Here is a 19856-nt window from a genome sequence, read left to right as displayed (position 1 = left end):
GCTGTGTCCAACGAACCCCACTGATGCCAACATCCCGATTCTTTTTCTATCCGATTCTCCAACCGATCCCAAGTTTTCAAATTAAATATTTAGTGGGCTATAAAGAAGTTAGAAACTGTCAAGGGAGAAAAGGTGCTATGGGATTCACATACCATCGGGCTGGGCCAGGATGTACTCAACAGCCTTCTCAACTATGCGGAATATTCATGTCAGCTTTAGTTCACAAACCATAACGAGGTCATCGAGTCATAACGTACCGCTGTGGATCTGGTCGGCCTCCTTGTCGGGGATCTCAATGCTGAACTCCTGTTGAAACAGTTAGATATCTATCATATAATACACAATTGATGTTTTTCCGAGGGAAACAGGGCGCGTACCTCCTCAATAGCCATCACAACCTCGACGGTGTCCAGGCTGTCCAGACCAAGGTCGTTCGAGAAGTGGGAAGCGCCGTTAATCTGCACGTCAAACGGGTTTAGTTGATGAATGCTTTCGGTCGCCTTTCTCATAGCTCATGGCGATATAAAGGTCACGGCGGTGCATTCGATAGATAATCACTGACCTTGCTGGCATCGGAAACCTAAACATGAAACAAATCCAGTTAGTATGTTGCTTTTTGTCTATAGCCGATAGATGGCGGGATTCCCCGGGAAAACAACATGACGCACCTTGTCGAAGTTCTTGAGCAGGTTGACTATCCGGCCCTCAGCCTCAGTCTTGTTCAGACCAGCAGGGGCGGAGTAGAGACGGACACCCTGAGCGAAGCAGGGAGTGAATTGAGGGACCTGAGCAGCAATGGGGGAGCTGCGGATGTGGAAGGGAGCCGGGGTCTTGATGACACGGGGGGCGGAAGCCTTCAAGGAACGAGCAATGGCGGAGCGGAACATGATGAAATAGATTGATCGGACAAGCGCAAAGGCTGAAAAGATCTAAAGTATTAAAAAGAAATGGTGGAGAGTAAAAGGGTAGAGATTGGGGGAAAGACGGCTGCCGCAGAAGAGGAAAGATGTGAGGTCGCGCTCCAGCAAAATCCTGCGGGCCAATCAACGCCCGACAGAAAGGAATGACCTAAGCCCGAAACCTGCAAACCACCACAACCTGAGACTTGCTCCCCTTCCACCTCCAATTGAACCTCGATTCCCCCATATATCCAACCTCACTCTCCTCTCCAAAACCATGGCCGCCACCCGCTCGGTCGCGAGGCTATTCGCCTACCGTCGGCCGACCCCCTTCGGATTGCTGGGCTCAACCGCAAACTTCTCTTCCTCGACGTACCGCGCAGCAACCCCAGCGGGACCCCCTCAGGCCGGGTTCCGCCTGCCCCCGCCCAAGCGCTGGGATCAGGACTCCGAGTCCGCCTTGGACAAGGCCAGCAAATACTTCCTCATGGCAGAGATCTTCCGCGGCATGTACGTGGTGCTCGAGCAGTTTTTCAGACCACCGTAAGTCCTTGTCCCACCCCAACCCTGCCGGCGATGCGGATCGCAATCCAGAATCAATGGCATCGAAATATATCAACTAATTACGTGGCCATGCTCCAGTTACACTATCTTCTACCCCTTCGAGAAGGGTCCTATCTCCCCCGTTTCCGTGGTGAACACGCCCTCCGTCGTTATCCCACTGGTGAAGAGCGCTGCATTGCTTGCAAGCTCTGTGAGGCCGTCTGCCCTGCCCAGGCTATTACCATTGAGGCTGAAGAGCGTGAAGACGGAAGCCGCCGGACGACCCGTTACGATATTGATATGACCAAGTGCATCTACTGTGGCTACTGCCAGGAGAGCTGCCCTGTGGATGCCATCGTTGAGAGTGAGTCGAACACCCCCCGGTTACATCTCACAGTTGACATTCAGACCGGATTACTAATATTTTATCTTTCAGCTTCCAACGCCGAGTATGCCACTGAGACCCGCGAGGAGCTTCTGTACAACAAGGAGAAGCTCCTCTCCAACGGTGACAAGTGGGAGCCTGAGATTGCTGCTGCTGCTCGTGCAGATTCTCCCTACCGATAATCTATTCCCCTCCAATCTGATTGGCATCTTCAAGGCAAATCCACATCTATTCCAGATGTTAGACATGTGGACATGAAGATGCTGGTCGCAATACCCATCGATTCAAGAGGCACTACTAGTGCCTTGAAAAACAAGAAAGATTTTAAGCCCCATCACATCACTGTACATAACTTGCCCTCGACTGTGTTATCATCTTGTACTAGTCAATTCCTAAAGGAAATGTCTTCCCCTGGAAAACTGGCTCCCTTGTCTCTTTTTATTTCCTATGTTGTGGAATCTAGCAGCTCTTTTCTTCTGATTGAGATCCAATTCAAATATATATAAATTCAATCGATTGAACGCCCTTATAGCTGTGTGGGACATTTTCCCGCTAACCGCATACATATAGTACATCTTGAGATATAGAGGTTTACATAGGGATAAAGACACAAGGAACACATATACAGCCCGATAAGAAAATGATATTGTATTCACAGATAAATCAAATCGCTACCGATGCTGTCATGCATAGACATAAATTGACAGACCAAGCCGCCAAAGACACAAACGCAAACACCAGGCACCTTGATCTCCGGACGGATATTTCCCAGTTCAAAGTCTCAAAACACTTTTTTTTTTTGTCGGTTCGGGGGCTTCTGTATGCGACCTTAGCTCAAGGATCTTTACATCCAAGAGACAAAGACCGGTTTGAAGGGTATGCAGAGAAAAGAAAAAGAAGAATATAAAAGAAGGCGGGTTGGTGTAAAAGCAAGTGAGAAACGAAATAAAATTAAGCCACCAGATAGAAGCTTGCTTATTTCTTGCCACCACCCTTGAAGCTGCCCTCGAATCCAGGACGAGCAGCCTTCTTCTTTCCACTGCTGCTGGACTTCTTCTTGCCACCCTTGCTACCCTTCTCATCCCGACGCTTGCGAAGGTTCTCATCGCGCTTAGTCTGGCGCTGTTCCTTGGAGCTGGCGACGGTGTCGATGCGGTCCCTCCACTCACGCGCGGACTTCTTCTTCGCCGTCTCCTTGCGCTTGAGGGCCTTCTTCAACAGAGAGGTATCGTCGCGGACACGCTCGCCGTGGGCACGCTTTTTGGCGTTCAACCAGAGGTCCTTGTCCTCGACATCAGCACGCTTGGCGGGGTCCATCTCTTCGAGGCGGGCTTTCTTGGCCTCGACAGCCTTGAGCTGGGAAGCTGGGTCACGGGCGCCATGGGTCTTCGGCTTTTCGCGCACGTTGGTTCCGGTGAGGTCTGTCTGCTGACCGTCTGTGAACATCACACGGCCGAAGGAGAAGCTGTTGCTGGCGGAGCCGACGGATTCGGCAGGGGAGCGAGGGGACGCCAGGAGGGATCCAGAGCCACCAGGCGAGAAGCGGCGTGCCATGGCCTCGTCATTCTTCTTCTCTTCCTCAACCTTGGCCTTTTCACGCAATTCCTTCTTGTGTGCCTTTCTTTGCTCGGCTTTTTGTCGGCGGGCTTCGATCAACTCTTGGCGGTTGCGTGCAGGCTTGCCGTTGAGTCCATCTGCGTGGCGCTTTGCCCGGAGCTCATCCAGACGTTTCTGCAGACGCTGCTTCAGCTCTTCGGGTGTGTGCTTGAGAGGTTTGGGCTCTGCTGGTTTGGCTTCGGTGGAGGTGGAGGGAGGGACGATAGAGGAAATGGAGGAGGTGCCAGATTGGGGATTTGAGGCATCAGGAGAGTCGGTAGTAGAAGGAGCAGAAGAAGGGTCTTCCTGTTCAACGTTGAACTCAATGGAGAACCCTTCCTCGACAACACCGTCATCCTCTTGGTCGTTATCCTCTTCATCCTCGGATGCTTCGGTGTCCTTGGCTGCATTGCCGTTAGGCTTGGTTGCAGATTTTTCCGAATCCTCGGTTGGGGTGGTCGATGGCTTCTTGCCCTGCTGAGATTTCTCCTTCCGGGCAGCATCCTTCGCCTTCTTTTTCTCCATTTGGGCGGCCTTCTTCTGGGCCTTCTTCTCTTCCTTTTGCTTTTTCCGTGCCTCAGCCTCTGCTGCCTTTTCGGCGTCTGGCTTATCAGTCTTTTCAACCTGCTTTTGCTTCTTGATGTTGGCGGCTCCGCGGTTCAGTCCTTCCTTGGGGGTCTCTGTGCCTATCTCTCCGTCGGACGAGTCGGACTGGAGGGTGCCGTCCTCCCGCTTTCGCTTGCGTGCGTTTTCATCCATCACGTCTTTGGCGGTCTTAGCGGCTTCGGGGTTCAACTTCGCCCGCTTCGCCTCGCGTGCTTGTTCTTTGGTTTGCTTTTTGCGTTGCCATTGATCCTAAAAATGAGGACGATGGTCAGACAGAGATCTTCGGAATGGATTATAGAGGCAAGAACACAAGCTGACTCCAATCCCATATTCAACAACTTATGAAATGCACCAAGGGCTACATACACTTGTATCTTCTTCGCCATAATAGTATTTGGCGGGGATCAAAGACAGCAGACCGTCAAATGCCTGCGCATGGCTGCGCAGCCGTTCCTTGAGGGCAGTCAGCTCGCAATCCTTGCGGGGCATTCTCCGAGTGCACAAACCTCAATATCATCCATAATCCTTTCCCGTAGACAGAAATTGTAATCTGGAAGGGAAAGCTCGACGGTCAAGCGCAACGAAAAATTTGGGGGGATGAAATCTTGGCGCTACAATTGTCTCCGCTTCGCCTGGTTCACCGCCTTCCCACAACAATTTTGCTGAGTTGGTCTGTGTGTTGATCGAGAGGTTCCTGGAAGTTCGGTTGATTGTTCCCTCTACTTTATTGTTTCTATTCATCCCTTTTGATTGTGTTTTTTTTCCTCTATATTTCTCTTCTATTAACTCTCTGATTATTACTATACTTCCTTTTATTCAGTCCATGAATATACACTCAATAACAAACAAAATAGACATGCTTTCCATCTCTATATCACGACTGATCCACGAGGCTAGTCCTGACATCTAGTCCAGGACATTCCTCGCTTTTGATACTCGTTATATTTCCATACGGCCAAGGATCTGTCCAAATTAGGTCGAATCTATAGCAGTCAGCGTCAGGGCACGACACAAATCAAACAAACGAGCTTCTGCTGAAGAGAGTCCCGAGTCGAATATGCCATGGGACAACCGTCTCCCAGACATATCTCTCCCAGTGCGAAACCCATACGAACAAGCCACAGATACACAAAGATACAATCACCTACCGCTCATCCGGATATTCAATAGGCTCCAAAGCACCAAGCTCCTCCTCAATCCCACCCATATTCGAGTGCCGCCATGCAATCAAAATGTTGCCCGGTCCATCATACGACCTGATCGCCTTGGCCACGCATTTCACTTTCTTCCGCTTGCAGTGTGTGTCAACCGTGAGACCGAGGTCGTCGGCAAGAGGTAGAACGGTTTTAAACGCACGGCCATGCGCGCCATCTACAAACGGAAAGCATATTGTCAGCCACTTCTATGAAGCTCAATCTCCCCCGCGTCTCGTTTCGGCACTGTGGTAGGTTTGCTCTCGAGTCTTGTTGTAAACATACCCCATCTCACACGAGGTGCCATAATATACCCTATACCATACTCTGAGCCTTGACCGAAAACACGCCTTAGACACTGCGCCCGCTTGACCCCATCTGGGGTTAAACCATGATCGGTTGAGTTCTGAGGCTTCTCGCCGTGTCGAATCATATAGACCGTTGGGTGTGATTTGGCGGACGCTATGGCGAGGCAAAAGCACAGAGCTGAGAGGGCCGATTGCAGTAGCATTTTGGCACACAGGCTAACTATAGCCCAGTCACATACAAAGCAAGCGCGTAATAGCTTGCCTGGACAGCAGAGCAGTGAAGAACCAAGAAGAATGATCCCTAGGAGCAATTATAAAAGTGTGGAAAAAGCAAACCCCTCCATTGAAACTTGCCCATGCCGATCGGGCACCCTTAGCTCTAAGTATATGTGCAGGACAACCATGATCCATATACTAATATGGAAATCACACCGAAGGAAAAAAAAAAATAGGGCTGACCACATTAAAAAAGCAAAGAGTGGATCACCGGATAGCGTCCCAATGATCATCCAGCAGCAAGAGCGCCAGGTAAAAAGGGGCATAAAGTTCTGGAGCACAGATGAGCATTTGACAAGCTACAGGCGAACGCTCGGTCAAAGTGCTCCAACCCGGCGGTTTGATTGGTCTAGCGTGTTCTGCATGCCCACTATACTCTGTTGATCGGCTCGGGAGTTGGAACTGATCTCGGAAATCTACAGTGTTTGTAGAGATCAAAGTGTTCTCTGGTTGAAGTTTGAGCGCATGTACAAGAAACATATCAGATCTAATGACGATCAAGACCGTGTGTTAGGAGTATATCTCAGACGTGGTTTGGACTCTTGCGCTCGGCAAGTGGTTTGCACGTCCGCTGTATGTTGTACAACGTAGGATATACAGGACCTTGCGGGATGGATTAAGCTACTGTCATCCGATCAAGTCCCGTGTTAATAGTCGAATGTTTAAATCGGTCATGCGTCGATCATAATCGATCATTCAATACACTTCAATATAGAAATGAGGGCACCTGAGTGGTCCACGGGGTCAAGAGATGGGCTGTGATGGGGCTGTCCTTCAAGCCAATAGGTGATCTGGTGATGATCTCCTTTGTCAATAATCATTGCAGCCAAGTTCTGTTTATTATATTCTACAAATTCTACAATTCTTGCTCGCGTGCTGTCGCATGCTGTTCAAGATTATATATATTGTTGACATCCCCAAAGTCAAATTGTATACAAGTGATCTACGTTGCACATTGTTAACCCCCGGTTCGCTAATGTCACTTGAACATGTTTTCATTATGATTTCAATATAATTTGACTTGTTTTAGAGAGATGCGTTGACACATTCGAATGGTGGGGCTTGCTGATGCCACCAATAATTATTGAAGGTTATACTACAGCTATATGACTTTGGCTCTAGGCACTATTTTTTCTTTCTTAGAGTCACGAAGTTCAGACTCGTGATATCAATATACAACATAGGTCAGATCTGGAGAATATCGGGATGACGCCACCTTCCAACATCTCGTAATGACGATTCTCCAAGTTTCGGGCGTTCTGTTCGGGTATGGTGGGTCGGACAAAGATGGAATAAGGGGCTTAGCGTAGGCAGCCACATAAAAAATGACCCAATACAGAATGCCGAGAGCCAGTGTGCAGTAGCGGAGATAAATATTCTGGAAGATCCGTGGAAGCCGAGAGATCCGTGTTATATTGTAATCTATTTTTGGGAGGTACCTGGGTACGACCTTGGTACCTAAGGTAATGTAACTATAAACCGAGGCTCAGCCTGGCATAGCCACAAGTAAATACAGTATTATGTTGCGCGGATTGTGGCGGTGTAATTAACTTAATCAGGCTGAGTGCATCCATTTGACGTTCTAGGGGGTTCGATTTCAAGTCCGAACTAGTAAAATGACCGTAAAAAAACAGACAAAGATGCAATTATATGCAAGATGTACAGGGCTGAAATGACTGACGCTTACCAAACGCTGCGCCCCTCGTTTCGTAAGTTTTCGCTTGCCATGTGGGGTGCTTCCCGTCAGCCCTGTGGTTACTTGGGAGTTACCTCTTATAAAAGGTTGCCCCCTCACTTGACTTCTCTTCATCACTTACCACTCCTCACCTCTACATTACCCTCTACCTTCCACCTTCAATCTTTTATCAATCAAATTACATCATGTCCGGCTACGATCAGTACAACCAGGGTTATGGCCAGCAAGGTTATGGCCAGCAAGGTTACGGCCAGCAGCAAGGCTACGGTGGCCAACCAGGTTACGGTGGTCAGCAGGGTTACGACCAACAGCAACAGTACGGTCAGCCTCAGCAGGGCTACGGCCAGCCAGGCTATGGTCAGCAGGGTGGTTCTTCCGACTACTACGCCGGCCAGCAACACCAGCAGCAGGGCTATGGCCAGCAGCAGGGTGGTTCTTCCGACTACTACGCTGGCCAGCAACACCAGCAGCAAGGCTACGGCCAGCACGACCAGAACCGCCAGGGGTATGTGCTTCCCTCACCTTTCACTTCATTCATCATGTACTGACAGAGATCACAGTGGCTACGAGCAGGAGCAGCAGGGTGCCCCCGGTGAGGCCCAGGACGGCGAGCGTGGTATTGCCGGTGCCCTCGCCGGTGGTGCCGCCGGTGGTTTCGCCGGCCACAAGGTCAACCACGGTTTCCTCGGAACCATCGGTGGAGCCATCATTGGTAGCATCGCTGAAGACGCCGTCAAGAAGCACCGCAAGGACGACCAGTCTCCTCCCCAGTACGGTGCCCCCCCTCCTGGCAGTCAGTATGGCGGCCCCCCCTTCCAACAGTGGTAGCGGCGGCATGATGGATCAGCTCGGTGGCTTCTTCAAGAAGTAGAAGGTTTCTGATGAACTTTCCTCTTACATTTTCTGCCTGATGACACGGTTTTCATGAATTTCTTTCTTTGCTTTTATTATCATCACAATGGGCGGCATGCATTTCTTTTTTTCCCCCTTCTGCCAGATCGTTTTATTTTTCATGGGGCTTTTTCTTTGCCCTCGAGAGGCTTGTACCATGACAGAACTGCGTTGACATCAGAAATCACCTTTGTGTGATCTGACCATAATTTTCAATTGCAACGTGATTACTTTACTGAACCGTCTATTGTAGAGAACAGTAAACCAAACCGTAAACCGTAAGTCATGAATGATAATAGACAGCGCTGTCTATGAGAAGAAGTGTAGTAGGCGGAGAGGCCAAAACACCACCCCAAGTGGAATAGCGTAAGGCCTCAGGCACCAAATGCCAAGCCCGACAAAAGTTCGAGCGGACAAGTCCCAGTAACCTCCTTGTCAGACACATCTGCAATTTAGTATTCCCAAAATGATTATACGGAAGCTTTGTATGCGCCAGAGTAAGTGTGATCTAATTGCTGCCATCACATTCAATGCCCCTGCTAACAACACCCCAAAGGCCGCCAGCTCCTTGCTCTGAGCCGACGAGCCCCGGTTTCGAGTCGCTTCCAATCGACGTTGCCCGAAACCCCAGTCGAGACATTGCAGACATCTACTAGAGATGAGACCCCTCGGACAGAAAACCCCATCTTTGAGATGATGCAGGCGCAATCCGAGGCTACCACACCCGCACACCAAGAATTCACATCAGACCAGCCGCAAAGTGAGCCGCGAATTCCTCCTCGGAGATTCCCTTAACACATCAACTAACCCTATTTCTTTTTCTAGGAAGCAATTTCAAAAAACTCGGCACAAACGTGAAATCCTCCTACGACCCCGAAAATGTCATCCGTAACCCTCCCAAGCCATCCCAGATCTCCCTGGAAATGCTGCTAGCAGCAGGAACCCACCTGGGCCATTCGACTTCACGCTGGAACCCCCAGAACTCGCGATACATCTTTGGTATCCGCGAGGGGGTGCACATCATCTCGCTGGACGTAACAGCCGCTCACCTCCGCCGCGCCGCAAAAGTAGTTGAGGAAGTCGCCGCACGCGGCGGACTAATCCTCTTCGCCGGTACACGGAAGGGCCAGAAGCGGGCCGTTGTCAAGGCCGCGTCACTAGCAAAAGGATACCACATCTTCGAGCGTTGGATTCCGGGCTCTCTGACGAACGGCGAGCAGATTCTCGGCCACTGCGAGACGAAAGTTGTCAACGCGCTGGACGAGGAATTGCCTAACTTCAAGTCTGATCTTGCTGATCGCCCGTCGCTCAAGCCCGATTTGGTCGTTTGTCTTAACCCGCTTGAGAACGTTGTCTTGCTCCATGAGTGTGGACTTAACAATGTTCCTACTATCGGTGTTATTGATACCGATGCGGATCCTACGCGTGTTACCTACCCGATTCCCTCGAACGATGATAGTCTGCGGGCTACTTGTCTTATTGCGGGAATTCTTGGTCGCGCTGGTGAGGCGGGTCAGTTGCGTCGGTTGAAGATGGCAGAGGAAGGCCGGACTTCTTACACCCCTATCACGGCTCAGGAGCTGCGTCTTGATCCGTTTACGGGTCTGGCTCCTGGTGATGAAGGGTTGAAGAAGTAGGGGATCAGTCTTGTGTCTTCTGTATTCCGATGCATTTTTATTTTCCTTTTAGTATCCGGTCGATTGCATTGAAACGACGGGACTCTGTACTGTATAGATGATTCCAGGTCTTGGTGTTGAGATATGTATTAACAACTTTGAGTCAAATTTGGTTCTTTTTTTACTTGATTTCATTGTAATGAGGGACGACGCATTAGCAACAGCTTCTCAAGGCTTAAGCACCTAGCCTCAAGCAAGCCCTTCAGTGTTATTGTACAAAATATGGAACAGAACAACAATAATGTAGAATAAGACAACAATAGATTGGAACCATAAAAGGAAGCAACCTTGCAGAAAAGAGAAAAAAAAGGCGTCCTCAGAAAGATCTTCGGACAACAGAGAGCTGTCTCTGTGGGAAAAACAAAAAATTGGCTCAAAGAGCACGCAGAGGAGATGAGAACAGAGCTCCTTCAAAGGTTGGTTCAGCTCCTGGCGGACAACGGGAGCACCCCTACACGTTCAGTCTGTATCCGCAGCGGTTCATAGGAGTGCCTCAGCCGGAGCCTACACCTGTTACCTCCCAAGACATGCTTCGTGCCATTCGCAGCCTAGCAGGGGCCGCCTACAGAGACCCGCCAGAGTCATCAGGATAAACCAATCACTTGACAACAGCATCAATATGTTGAATAGAGACCTGAAGCCGGAACCAAAGGTCAAAAAATTGAAGGGTACTCGACGGGAACCACGATGTGCAATGTGGACCCGGAGTGGTGTGGAGAAGGAAGAAAGAAGAAGAGAGAGAGAGGTATGGGGGGAGGAAGGGGTATTTATACCTTTCCAGTGGCCTAGGCAAACAGGGAAACTGCGGTGGGCGACGAGTTTCGACCCAAAAGGGAAGGTGCCTGCTCGGGAAGGTACGCGGGTACTTCACCAGGTGATCGTCCGTATGTACATGTACCTAGGTAGTTGGCACAAAGATGATAACCACAGGTCAAATTACACCCTCAGCAAACTGTATGAATGAAAGGCATCACCTTGTCCACTATATAACCCGGTTCGCATTGTTTAATTTCCCATATCCATTAATAGGAAGCTAAGCAGAACACTAAAAACCTGGTATATCATACGCCCAAAGCCACTCTAAGCTCGAAAAAGACCCACGCAGCCTTGAAATAGCAGTCGGCATCAACTATGAGTGTAATCATACCATGTTAGATGATCACATCCTATTTCTAGGAACTATTACTAGTTTGGTAGCTGCATCTATCGAGAGAGGCCTACGAGAAGAAAGATATCAAAGTGCATAGCCAAAGTGAAAGTGCATTTAAAATAACACCGTTTTAGCGACAAGTGATAGCTTCAATCGGCAGGCCAACTTGAAGATGTAGTAATTCCAACCATAGATGCTTCCCGGTGTCACTTCTGAGCCACGGATAAAGGGTCTATTGCAGAAGCTGACACCCGATGAACCTTTTTGCTGAGCAGCCAAATGTACGGTCTAAGGAATGAACCCGCCGATACGTAATGATCTGCATAGACGGCAGCGAAGGGCAGTTCCAAGCCCCATAAACGGACTCTCCAATAGGCCATCTATCAGGGTAGATGTCGCCGTCAGTGTCGGCATCACGACAACCGTGCTGGGACCCTTCGTCTTTGTTGAACTTTCATATAGCATCAATGGGTATGGAATGTTCGCAACCGCGGGCATATAAATATATATATAAGGCCCTAGGAAGGACGCAAGTTGAAGCTGCTGATGACCCTTTATAGCTTTGTCTTCAGGCTAAGCTGCCTGGGAATCATTGCAATATATCGGTTGTTAGGTCTCATCCGGCTGGGTTTGGCATCTGCCTCGACGTCCGAGTCAGACGTGATTGTCACAATCGAAACCCCGTTACTGGTGTGGCGGTAGCCATGAACTGCACATGAGGCGGTGGAAACGGTGACTGGGTGAAGTCGAGCTCTTAGCTTGGGGTAGGCATTTCCGAGTTCTGCGTAGCAGGTCACGGTGGACTGAGCGAGACTTGTGAAGGTAAATATGGGTTGCTCACATGCTAGGAGGATTTCCATCTATCTGTTATGGTTGTGAAAGTGCTAGAACTCGTCAGTTGTGCTGCCTTGGTTTTAAGGAAGGCGAGGGTTTTGACATGCAGCTTGTCTGCAAGATGGGTCCAGGTATCGGCGTTTGGCTCGCGCACGAAACACCCGTTCTCGGCAATCAGGCCTAGATTGTTGACTTGTCGGAACAAGCGTTCCATTTCCTCTGGCATGCGTGCGCTTATCACGTAGACAATGTTGGCTGGAAAAGAGTTAAACCCTACTCGGGCATAGATAGAGGAGGGCTGGATCTATATATGCGATAGAACAAATATATGTCCGGGTAATCCCGTAGTAAAGTGTGGAAATCACAGTTAATAGTCTTCGGAGCTACTATATTTGTTCTGCATATGCTGACTGTGCTGGTTGTTTAGATATTGGTCCTGTTTTACTTGTTCAACCCTGTAGCGCTTTATACACGTTGATACCATTGGCAAAGCTCCTATTGAGGGGATTATGTATAATACTTAGCTTCTTTAACAACTGTACAATACAAATTCTCATTACATTATGCGCCATTTTTGATGAAAATATTGACCCGGGCTTCAACCTGAACAATCATAAATCATGAATATCTTAACTAGAGCTTGCTAGTAGAAGTAGAGCTACTCGGAATACTAAACTCCGAAAGATCCTCCGTACTCTTCCCATCAATTGCTAACTCCGCAAGAGCACGACCAAATGCAGGCGCAAATTTGAACGCATGGGCAGCCCCGAGACTAACAATAATATCCTGGTACTTTTCCAACGGACTAATAATGAACTGTCGATCCGGAGTGATAGAGTATTGACAAGTGATAGTACGAAGTGGTTGACGGTCCTTGTCGGGTATGAAATTGCCCATAAACGAACAAAGCTGCTCCAGCAACTGTGGCGAGTGGACATAGGTACGTTGCTCAGGTGTCATTAAATTGTTTGAAGTATCGCGGCCTACCTTGATAGTCGGTTCGCCAAAAGATGGGAACCCATAGAAGCAGGGATCGCCGCTCCAGATCCACACGGGAAAACGCCCAGGTTCCCAGGATTGTTCTTCCGTCGGCTTGAAATATGTCACTTGCTCTTGCATCACCGTCAATGGAATGTGTACACCAAGGGGAACAAGGAGCTTGTTGGTCCATGCATCGGTGGCGAGAATGACTTTGGCTGCGTGGAATTGTCCCTTGGATGTTTCGATTACAACACCCGTGCCTGATTTCCTTGGCGTCACACGGTCCACTCGTGTGTGCTCCTTCAAAAGTGCACCATTTGTCCTTGCTAGACTTTGCATAGCTAGGACTGTCTTGGCCGCATGAGCAATGCCAGTGTCGGCTGTATATACCGTCTCGACCGTGTGCGGGATGTTGAACTGGGGCCAACGCTTGTTGACTTCTTTGGAACCCAGAACTTCATATGGCACGTTTTTGGCGTCGAGGCTTGTCGTATAGTCAAGACGTGGAGGGTTTGCGCCCTCGGGGAAAAACATAACACCACCGGTGATCGTTAACAACTGTTGGTCCGTAGCCTTTTCCAGGTCGGCCCAGTCCCTGTAGGCGGATTTAGCGAGAGAAACATATTCAGGCGATGCGTTTGCTGTCCTGACGATTCGGGATGTGTCATGGGAGGCTCCGCGCACATGGCCTAGCTCGAACTGCTCGAATGCAACTACTTTCTTGCCTCTTAGAGCGGCCTGGTACGCAGCCGCACTTCCAAGCACGCCAAGTCCAACAACTGCAATATCGAAATGTTCCATTGTTTCTGAATATATTTTTGGGTATTCATTAGAGGATTGATTAATCGACTGGTGGTCTGGTCTCCATTTATGCTCTCAGTGGACGGGGGAAGACCCGCTCACGTGTCAGTCCCCCTCATAATGAAAGGTGCGCAACGTTGGGGAACCCGGGGAAGCTTGAACTTAAGGCCTGGGGTTGACGGATTGTATATTGACGTACGCCCGGTCGAGACGGTATTTCTCCGTCTCCTGTTCATTTGCAAGTAATATCTGCAGTGATGTGATCAGGTCTCGACCTTCTACATATGTATATTATGATATCAACCCTTTCTTATATTTTACGTACAGTTGGAACGAAACGGAAAGCAACAAGATTCACGATCTTGGTACCATCCACCTCGACAAATTCGCGGAATCGCTCAAACCCGCATTTCAACAGCACTCTCTGACTTCCACGATTGCTTGCCTCCGTAATAGCAATAAGGTGCTCATCCACCACACCTTTTCCAATGACCATCTCTTTCTCAACTCTGACCTCCCGCTCTGTCCGAGGTAATTCTGACCAAACCCTTAGCCAAGCACCCAAGAACTCCGTCGCAATGCCTTTCCCCCAAGCGTCCGTCCGAAGCATGTATCCAACTTCAGGCCACCCATGAGTTCCCGGATAAAGATGGCACCCGCCGATACCGATAAGTTCGCCTGTTTCCTTCAGGCAGATGGCATAGTTGGCCGTGATAAGATCATTTGGTGGTAGGAAAGGATCCAGTTTGGATTTGGTCTTCTCAATGCTTTCGTCGATACACCCAGCACTAGTCCATTTCATGACTTCTTCTTGTGTGCGCAGGACGTGTAACGCTTCCAAGTCGGTTGATTGGAGGGCACGGAGGAGTAAGCGGTCCGTTGTTATTGCTGGTCGCTCGCTATTTGCGGGAAGTGGGACTGTGGGCAAGAATGCCTTTACAGTTACAAATTCCCCCTCTGTGGCCATGTTTTATATTTGTTTTCAATGGTGCTCTCTTTGGAAGTTCCTGTGTGCGGTACGGTTGAGTCACTGGTATGGAAACATCAAAAGTGCACTAACATGACAAACCCACCTCGGCCACTAAGACCCACTAGTTAATTATTGGTCAAGCAATCTGTGAGTTAACTACGGAGTATGTTGTAGCTGATTATAAAATAAACGAGTAATTGCTGACCCTAATCACACAGAATATCTGCCAATTCCATTCTGTAGGCTGTTGCATATTGCGAAGGCTACTATGCATGTGTCTCGCAAGATCATATGTAGTTTATCGAGTCAGTAGATTGAATGTTCTAGATCTAGCGGTAGTGAGCTTTCAATTCTAGTATAGGAAATATGGATGCTTTTATTGAAACGCTCTTCGCTCTCGCGCCACTATAGATCCTATATGAATGGGGAATTTTAGTACAAATGGCCAAATCGGCATAAAAATAAGTCGGATACCATGTGTTAATCATAATGGAGCTTGCATTACAAACAAAACTAAACAATAGTATGAAAAGACATGGAGACGACAATCTCAACTGTCCGAAATGGCCATTTTTCCAGCACATAAAACGAAAATCTGAATATGATACCCATCGCTGCGATTTCACAATTGTTCCGGTATCCATCCATCCAAGGAAATGTCCCAATCCGTTTCTCATTAAGGCATATGATCTTCATTCAATCATGAGAAGCACGTCGCGTAAAAAACAAAAAGTAAAAGAAAAGCCGATCATATAAAACAAAATCAAACGACGTAAGGCGCAGGTCTGCGACTGGAGCTGCGATGACGCGAGTGCGATCCAGAGCCATGACCACGACGACTGGAATGACTACGTCTCCGAACAGTCGTTGTCTCCTTAACAGCAGCCGGGTTATGCGAGTGGTGCAAGAACAGCGCAAGCAGCGCAGTCCAGAAGAAGAATGCCGTCTCCATGATACCAATAGCAAAGGAGGCCTTCAGCATAGCGCAAGTCTTGTTGACGTCCAGGGATAGCGGATTATCTGTACGCTCGCCATAGGACCCGAATGGACCCAGGGAGATCCAGACGGAGCCGCCATTCCAGCTTGCACAGTCTGCGTTGGCGATGAAACGGAGCTGGTAGACGGATGCGATAAAGGCGCCGAAGAAGAGTAGGTCCACGAATGCGACAAAGATTGCTGATCGCTTTGTTGTTGAGAAGCGGATTAGAGTATCGAGGGCCCAGAAGATGGCGATTACGCTGACGATGAAGAGGACCAGGATATAGGGTGGGGTCAGCTCGTTTGCTTTTAGGTAGCCGTTGACGAAGTAGGCCTAAGTTCGGAGACATCGTTAGCGGGAGACTCGGAGGGGTATTGCTGATCGGACTGGTTGATAGAGGGACATACCAGCATGCCAATGATTGGGATCAGGAAGACGATCTCAACCAGGCGGTTGAATACGAAGAAGACGCTGCCAATCATCTCGGCGGTTCAAAGAGAGATTGGGTTTCAGATCTTTGGAATGTGCAACTGTCCCGATGTGTTTGGTATGTCCGAGGTATAGTGACAAGATCGTGGGGCTACACGAGTTCGCAAAAAAAAAAAAAAGCACAGGCAGTTGCGATTACAGTGCAGGATGCACGATGTAGAATATGCAGAGAAATACAGAAGGAAAAGTAAAAAAAATATAGGAAAAAGACAGAAATAAGAGGGGAAATTAGAAAAAGATATTCAGTTGTCATCTTAGGCCGAGGAGGCTGGGCGACTCACAATGTACGATGTCGGTGGCTGGGGTAACCCGAGTCCCCTAATGCTGGTCTCGACCCTTTTTTTTTTATTGATTAGTCTAGGTACTTGCATGAGCCGTCCCTTTTTAATCCATGTCTTGCATTTGATCACTCCGTATCCCTGGGGATGATAGGTTAGGACATGAGAATATAGATACTCGTTGTCAAGCCAACCACATTTAAGTGGAGACTCTACTGTGTAGTTACAGGACTTGACTTCATTGTACTAATAGTAAATTGTATAACTAGATCACTATTTCTGTTAAAAGAGATATAGAGCTCTTGTCAAATTTATGCTTGGTCTCGATGGCAACAAATGAAGAGTATTTTGTTTTCAACGCCAATATCATAATCATACTAGTACAGAGTTGTATCACCAGCCACCGCAATAATCTATGGCTTAATCAAATCATAAGAAACCATAAGCAGATAACATGGGCAATCACCACTCTGAACTAGACTGTGAAAGTCATCAATAACCCCATCACTCATCTTTACATGACCCGACTGGGCATGTCCGTCAACGGACGTCCCGGACCCGCCACCCGGTCAGAAACATGGATTCCCGCATTAGCCGTCAGCGGCTGTGTCTGGGACACATAGGCATTACTAGGATCATATTGAGGCGCATGGTGACCGGCACCATGGTTCTGCTGTCGCATCTCATACCCGTTGGTAACGTCATCCTCACTCGACGACCAAGCACCACTATCAGCATCATGGCCGTGTGGGCGGCGATTATACATATTGGATGCATACGGGTTCGAGGACTGAGGATAGGTAGAGGCGTCGGGTCTGGCATGTTCCGAGCTTGGGATATCTGGGTCGATGCGCTCATCTTCAGGGTTGCGGAGAGCAGTCATGCTATTCCCTTTGGAGCCGACACGTCGAACGGAATCGGGCCCTGCAGGATTCGAACCCCAGGTCCGGATTGGGTAGGCGCGGCCCTTGCGCCAGGGTTCGCTGAGGGGTGGGAAATACTGGCGATATGCAACAAAGCCGCAGACAACTCCAAGCATCGACCCCGTGATCACATCGAAGGGATGGTGGCGCGCATCCATGATACGCGATACGGCCACGAGACTTGCTGCTAGTAGAGGAACCATGACGAGAAGGGCCTTCCAGGCCTCACCCCGATTGTCCATAATGTGCAGCTTTCCGCCTAACCAGAGCGATGTGTAAACAAGACCAGCGAAGGAGGCTATTGGACGGTGTTAGTAATAGGAAATCCCCCGATAATTCGCAAATGGGGTATACACACAACTACTGTGGCCTAGACGAGTCAAGGTTAGCATTCGTGACTCAAAAGAAGTATCGGGTCATATTGCATACCGGACGGCCATGACCGAAACCCATCTGTTAACAACGCAGGATCACCTGTACAGATCGTTGAGTTGGACAATCCTGGGAAAAGGTCCTTGCTACCAGCACGTGGTTGACAACGATCGATGAGATCGGGTCTCGGCTTGCCACATGCAGTCTTCAGCGCCTGTGTGATGACGAAAGCGAGTCCCTGAGCCAGTAAAAGACCCAAAATACCACAATTCAGCTCCCAAAGTCTGTCCTTCCAGCGATGCGGACCTCTCAGTTTCCGCTTCCCGGATGCTACGTCTTGTGGCTTATGGTGTGAAAACAAGCCATCGATGAACAAGGTGTAAAGGATGATGAGGGCGAGTGGGAAAGCAGCGGAGATACAGAGGGCGTAGGGCATTGGCACGCGTTCATGGACAGCATAAGGATATTGGATGGATATGTTGTTGAGGGAGAAGTGTTGGTGGAAGGGCTCGACCTTATTGAGAATCGAGAATCCGATAGCGCAGGCACTATTTCCGGCGTCAGTATAAAGTAAACAGAGAGGGGAATTGATGTCCGTACATAATGATCACATAGTCAAAGATGTAGCTGAGGAATTGTTAGTTCAGGGATCTGTGGGGACCTGGGGAAATTTGACACACGAGATAACAGCGCGCGCTGGAAGCCGCCGCTTGGAGAAAGGGAGTTTTGCGGGGATTTCCATAATAATTCCAGGACTTCCCCCAAAAAACTGAGAGAATTGGGGAAGATCAGGATGTTAGAATATCAGAATATCCGAAGATCTGAAGAAGGGGAAATAAACATATCTGCCTAATACCAAGGGCATTGCTTGGCATCGACATGAATAGCACTTGGCGCCTCCCCTTCTTAGGTTCTCATATGATTGGCTGTCTCAAAGTGGTGTCACGTGCAGTGATCCCGGGGACAGAGATGACCCGCTCCGGCGGGTTATTCCAGCAGTTCTAGAGGTTCCAAGGTTATTAACTACCTTACCTAACTAGTTATTAGAGAATTAATCCCCTTGAATTTATTCGTGTGTGTATATGTTTGGGCCAACGAACAGGGGGCCGTAGCCCCCAGAGCTCATCAACTTTGGAGCGGGTACAATAGACGGCCCAGGCTTGCGAAAAAAAGACGCAAGGTGATTACATTTCAAAATCTAAAGAAGGAACAAGAACAAAAGCAAAGAAAATTGAAATTAAGCAATACGTGTCGCTTGTATGACGACGTGACCTCTTCCAATCCTCCTCAAACCCTCTTAAGCCGGCATAGCTGTCATGCTTAGACAGCAATATCTTCAACTGGATTAAGAAGGCATTTCTGTAGCTTCTTTAAACCTCCTTCCTGAGACAGAACATGGGCGACTTCATTGACGTCCTGAGATGCTAGTTCGTATATATCATAATAAAGCACAGCCCAGAGGTAGAGTTTATCGCCAGATTGGAAAATCGTTAAGGAGGCATCGTCATCCTCTAAAAGTGGTCGACCCGGAGCAAGACCATAGCTTCGAGCAATCTTTTGACCCTCTGAATCGACACCATCCCACTCGCATTCAAAACGGGGGCTTCCGGGGCGTGTCGTCCAGCCCGGGGGAGCGATGAACTATACTTGTAAGTGACTCAACTTGAGCTAGTAGGATTTCAAAAATTTCTTACTGGTGGCACGTGAGGAACTTCACTAGTAGAATTGGTGGGCGAACCAGCTGGCAAGGTGGATTTGGGAAGTGACGGAGGCTAAGAAAACACAAGCGGCGTGGCTTGGATTAGTGGCATGCAGAAAACTCACAGGTGATTGAGTGACAGTGACAGTGACAGTGACGCTGCCAAGCTGAGGCATGATGATCGTGGTAAAATAGTTGTTACGACGTGTGAAAAAGTATTTTTGAGGTGAGAGCCCTGTATGCTGTAGATGCCTATGACGGAGATCGACGTGAAAGTGGGTCCGGGGGAAAATCATTCGCTCATGTGATCC

General features: G+C 48.9%; 12 protein-coding genes across 12 annotated transcripts; 3 read left to right on the top strand and 9 right to left on the bottom strand.

Moving 5' to 3' along the window:
- Nucleotides 1-89: 89 nt before the first annotated feature.
- acpA (acyl carrier protein) lies at nucleotides 90-887 on the bottom strand (the record flags this gene model as incomplete). The annotated part of the gene is made up of 6 exons (XM_057217246.1): nucleotides 90-97; nucleotides 153-191; nucleotides 258-306; nucleotides 378-458; nucleotides 563-580; nucleotides 669-887. 6 exons carry the CDS (start codon nucleotides 885-887, stop codon nucleotides 90-92), a joined length of 414 nt encoding a protein of 137 aa, XP_057079129.1.
- Nucleotides 888-1176: 289 nt separating this feature from the next.
- Nucleotides 1177-2009, top strand: N7516_004525 (NuoI/complex I 23 kDa subunit family protein; the record flags this gene model as incomplete). The annotated part of the gene is made up of 4 exons (XM_057217245.1): nucleotides 1177-1442; nucleotides 1542-1593; nucleotides 1650-1806; nucleotides 1879-2009. The coding sequence occupies 4 exons, from the start codon at nucleotides 1177-1179 to the stop codon at nucleotides 2007-2009; spliced, it is 606 nt and encodes a 201-aa protein (XP_057079128.1).
- A 793-nt stretch (nucleotides 2010-2802) lies between these two features.
- Nucleotides 2803-4550, bottom strand: N7516_004524 (putative 60S ribosome biogenesis protein Rrp14; the record flags this gene model as incomplete). Its single annotated transcript, XM_057217244.1, has 3 exons — nucleotides 2803-4278; nucleotides 4396-4482; nucleotides 4536-4550. 3 exons carry the CDS (start codon nucleotides 4548-4550, stop codon nucleotides 2803-2805), a joined length of 1578 nt encoding a protein of 525 aa, XP_057079127.1.
- Nucleotides 4551-5173: 623 nt separating this feature from the next.
- Nucleotides 5174-5655, bottom strand: N7516_004523 (putative phosphoglycerate mutase family protein; the record flags this gene model as incomplete). The annotated part of the gene is made up of 2 exons (XM_057217243.1): nucleotides 5174-5400; nucleotides 5508-5655. 2 exons carry the CDS (start codon nucleotides 5653-5655, stop codon nucleotides 5174-5176), a joined length of 375 nt encoding a protein of 124 aa, XP_057079126.1.
- A 2032-nt stretch (nucleotides 5656-7687) lies between these two features.
- On the top strand, nucleotides 7688-8330 carry hel10 (putative high expression lethality protein Hel10; the record flags this gene model as incomplete). Its single annotated transcript, XM_057217242.1, has 2 exons — nucleotides 7688-8007; nucleotides 8063-8330. The coding sequence occupies 2 exons, from the start codon at nucleotides 7688-7690 to the stop codon at nucleotides 8328-8330; spliced, it is 588 nt and encodes a 195-aa protein (XP_057079125.1).
- A 529-nt stretch (nucleotides 8331-8859) lies between these two features.
- N7516_004521 (mitochondrial 37S ribosomal protein uS2m) lies at nucleotides 8860-10030 on the top strand (the record flags this gene model as incomplete). Its single annotated transcript, XM_057217241.1, has 3 exons — nucleotides 8860-8890; nucleotides 8950-9153; nucleotides 9219-10030. 3 exons carry the CDS (start codon nucleotides 8860-8862, stop codon nucleotides 10028-10030), a joined length of 1047 nt encoding a protein of 348 aa, XP_057079124.1.
- A 1743-nt stretch (nucleotides 10031-11773) lies between these two features.
- On the bottom strand, nucleotides 11774-12267 carry N7516_004520 (Trehalose-phosphatase; the record flags this gene model as incomplete). The annotated part of the gene is made up of 2 exons (XM_057217240.1): nucleotides 11774-12063; nucleotides 12111-12267. The coding sequence occupies 2 exons, from the start codon at nucleotides 12265-12267 to the stop codon at nucleotides 11774-11776; spliced, it is 447 nt and encodes a 148-aa protein (XP_057079123.1).
- A 419-nt stretch (nucleotides 12268-12686) lies between these two features.
- N7516_004519 (putative sarcosine oxidase) lies at nucleotides 12687-13835 on the bottom strand (the record flags this gene model as incomplete). The annotated part of the gene is made up of 1 exon (XM_057217239.1): nucleotides 12687-13835. The coding sequence occupies one exon, from the start codon at nucleotides 13833-13835 to the stop codon at nucleotides 12687-12689; it is 1149 nt and encodes a 382-aa protein (XP_057079122.1).
- A 310-nt stretch (nucleotides 13836-14145) lies between these two features.
- Nucleotides 14146-14802, bottom strand: N7516_004518 (GNAT family N-acetyltransferase; the record flags this gene model as incomplete). The annotated part of the gene is made up of 1 exon (XM_057217238.1): nucleotides 14146-14802. One exon carries the CDS (start codon nucleotides 14800-14802, stop codon nucleotides 14146-14148), a length of 657 nt encoding a protein of 218 aa, XP_057079121.1.
- A 766-nt stretch (nucleotides 14803-15568) lies between these two features.
- On the bottom strand, nucleotides 15569-16266 carry N7516_004517 (uncharacterized protein; the record flags this gene model as incomplete). Its single annotated transcript, XM_057217237.1, has 2 exons — nucleotides 15569-16117; nucleotides 16192-16266. 2 exons carry the CDS (start codon nucleotides 16264-16266, stop codon nucleotides 15569-15571), a joined length of 624 nt encoding a protein of 207 aa, XP_057079120.1.
- A 799-nt stretch (nucleotides 16267-17065) lies between these two features.
- N7516_004516 (phosphatase PAP2 family protein) lies at nucleotides 17066-18588 on the bottom strand (the record flags this gene model as incomplete). The annotated part of the gene is made up of 5 exons (XM_057217236.1): nucleotides 17066-17772; nucleotides 17833-17844; nucleotides 17904-18394; nucleotides 18447-18473; nucleotides 18527-18588. 5 exons carry the CDS (start codon nucleotides 18586-18588, stop codon nucleotides 17066-17068), a joined length of 1299 nt encoding a protein of 432 aa, XP_057079119.1.
- A 578-nt stretch (nucleotides 18589-19166) lies between these two features.
- N7516_004515 (uncharacterized protein) lies at nucleotides 19167-19721 on the bottom strand (the record flags this gene model as incomplete). The annotated part of the gene is made up of 3 exons (XM_057217235.1): nucleotides 19167-19487; nucleotides 19541-19618; nucleotides 19671-19721. 3 exons carry the CDS (start codon nucleotides 19719-19721, stop codon nucleotides 19167-19169), a joined length of 450 nt encoding a protein of 149 aa, XP_057079118.1.
- Between the last annotated feature and the right edge of the window lie 135 nt (nucleotides 19722-19856).

The sequence above is a fragment of the Penicillium verrucosum genome (genome assembly GCF_028828655.1).
Source record: "Penicillium verrucosum strain IBT 35672 chromosome Unknown utg000001l_segment0_segment0, whole genome shotgun sequence".
Classification (NCBI taxonomy): Eukaryota; Fungi; Ascomycota; class Eurotiomycetes; order Eurotiales; family Aspergillaceae; genus Penicillium; species Penicillium verrucosum.
This window is presented reverse-complemented; position numbering and strand designations above follow the sequence as displayed.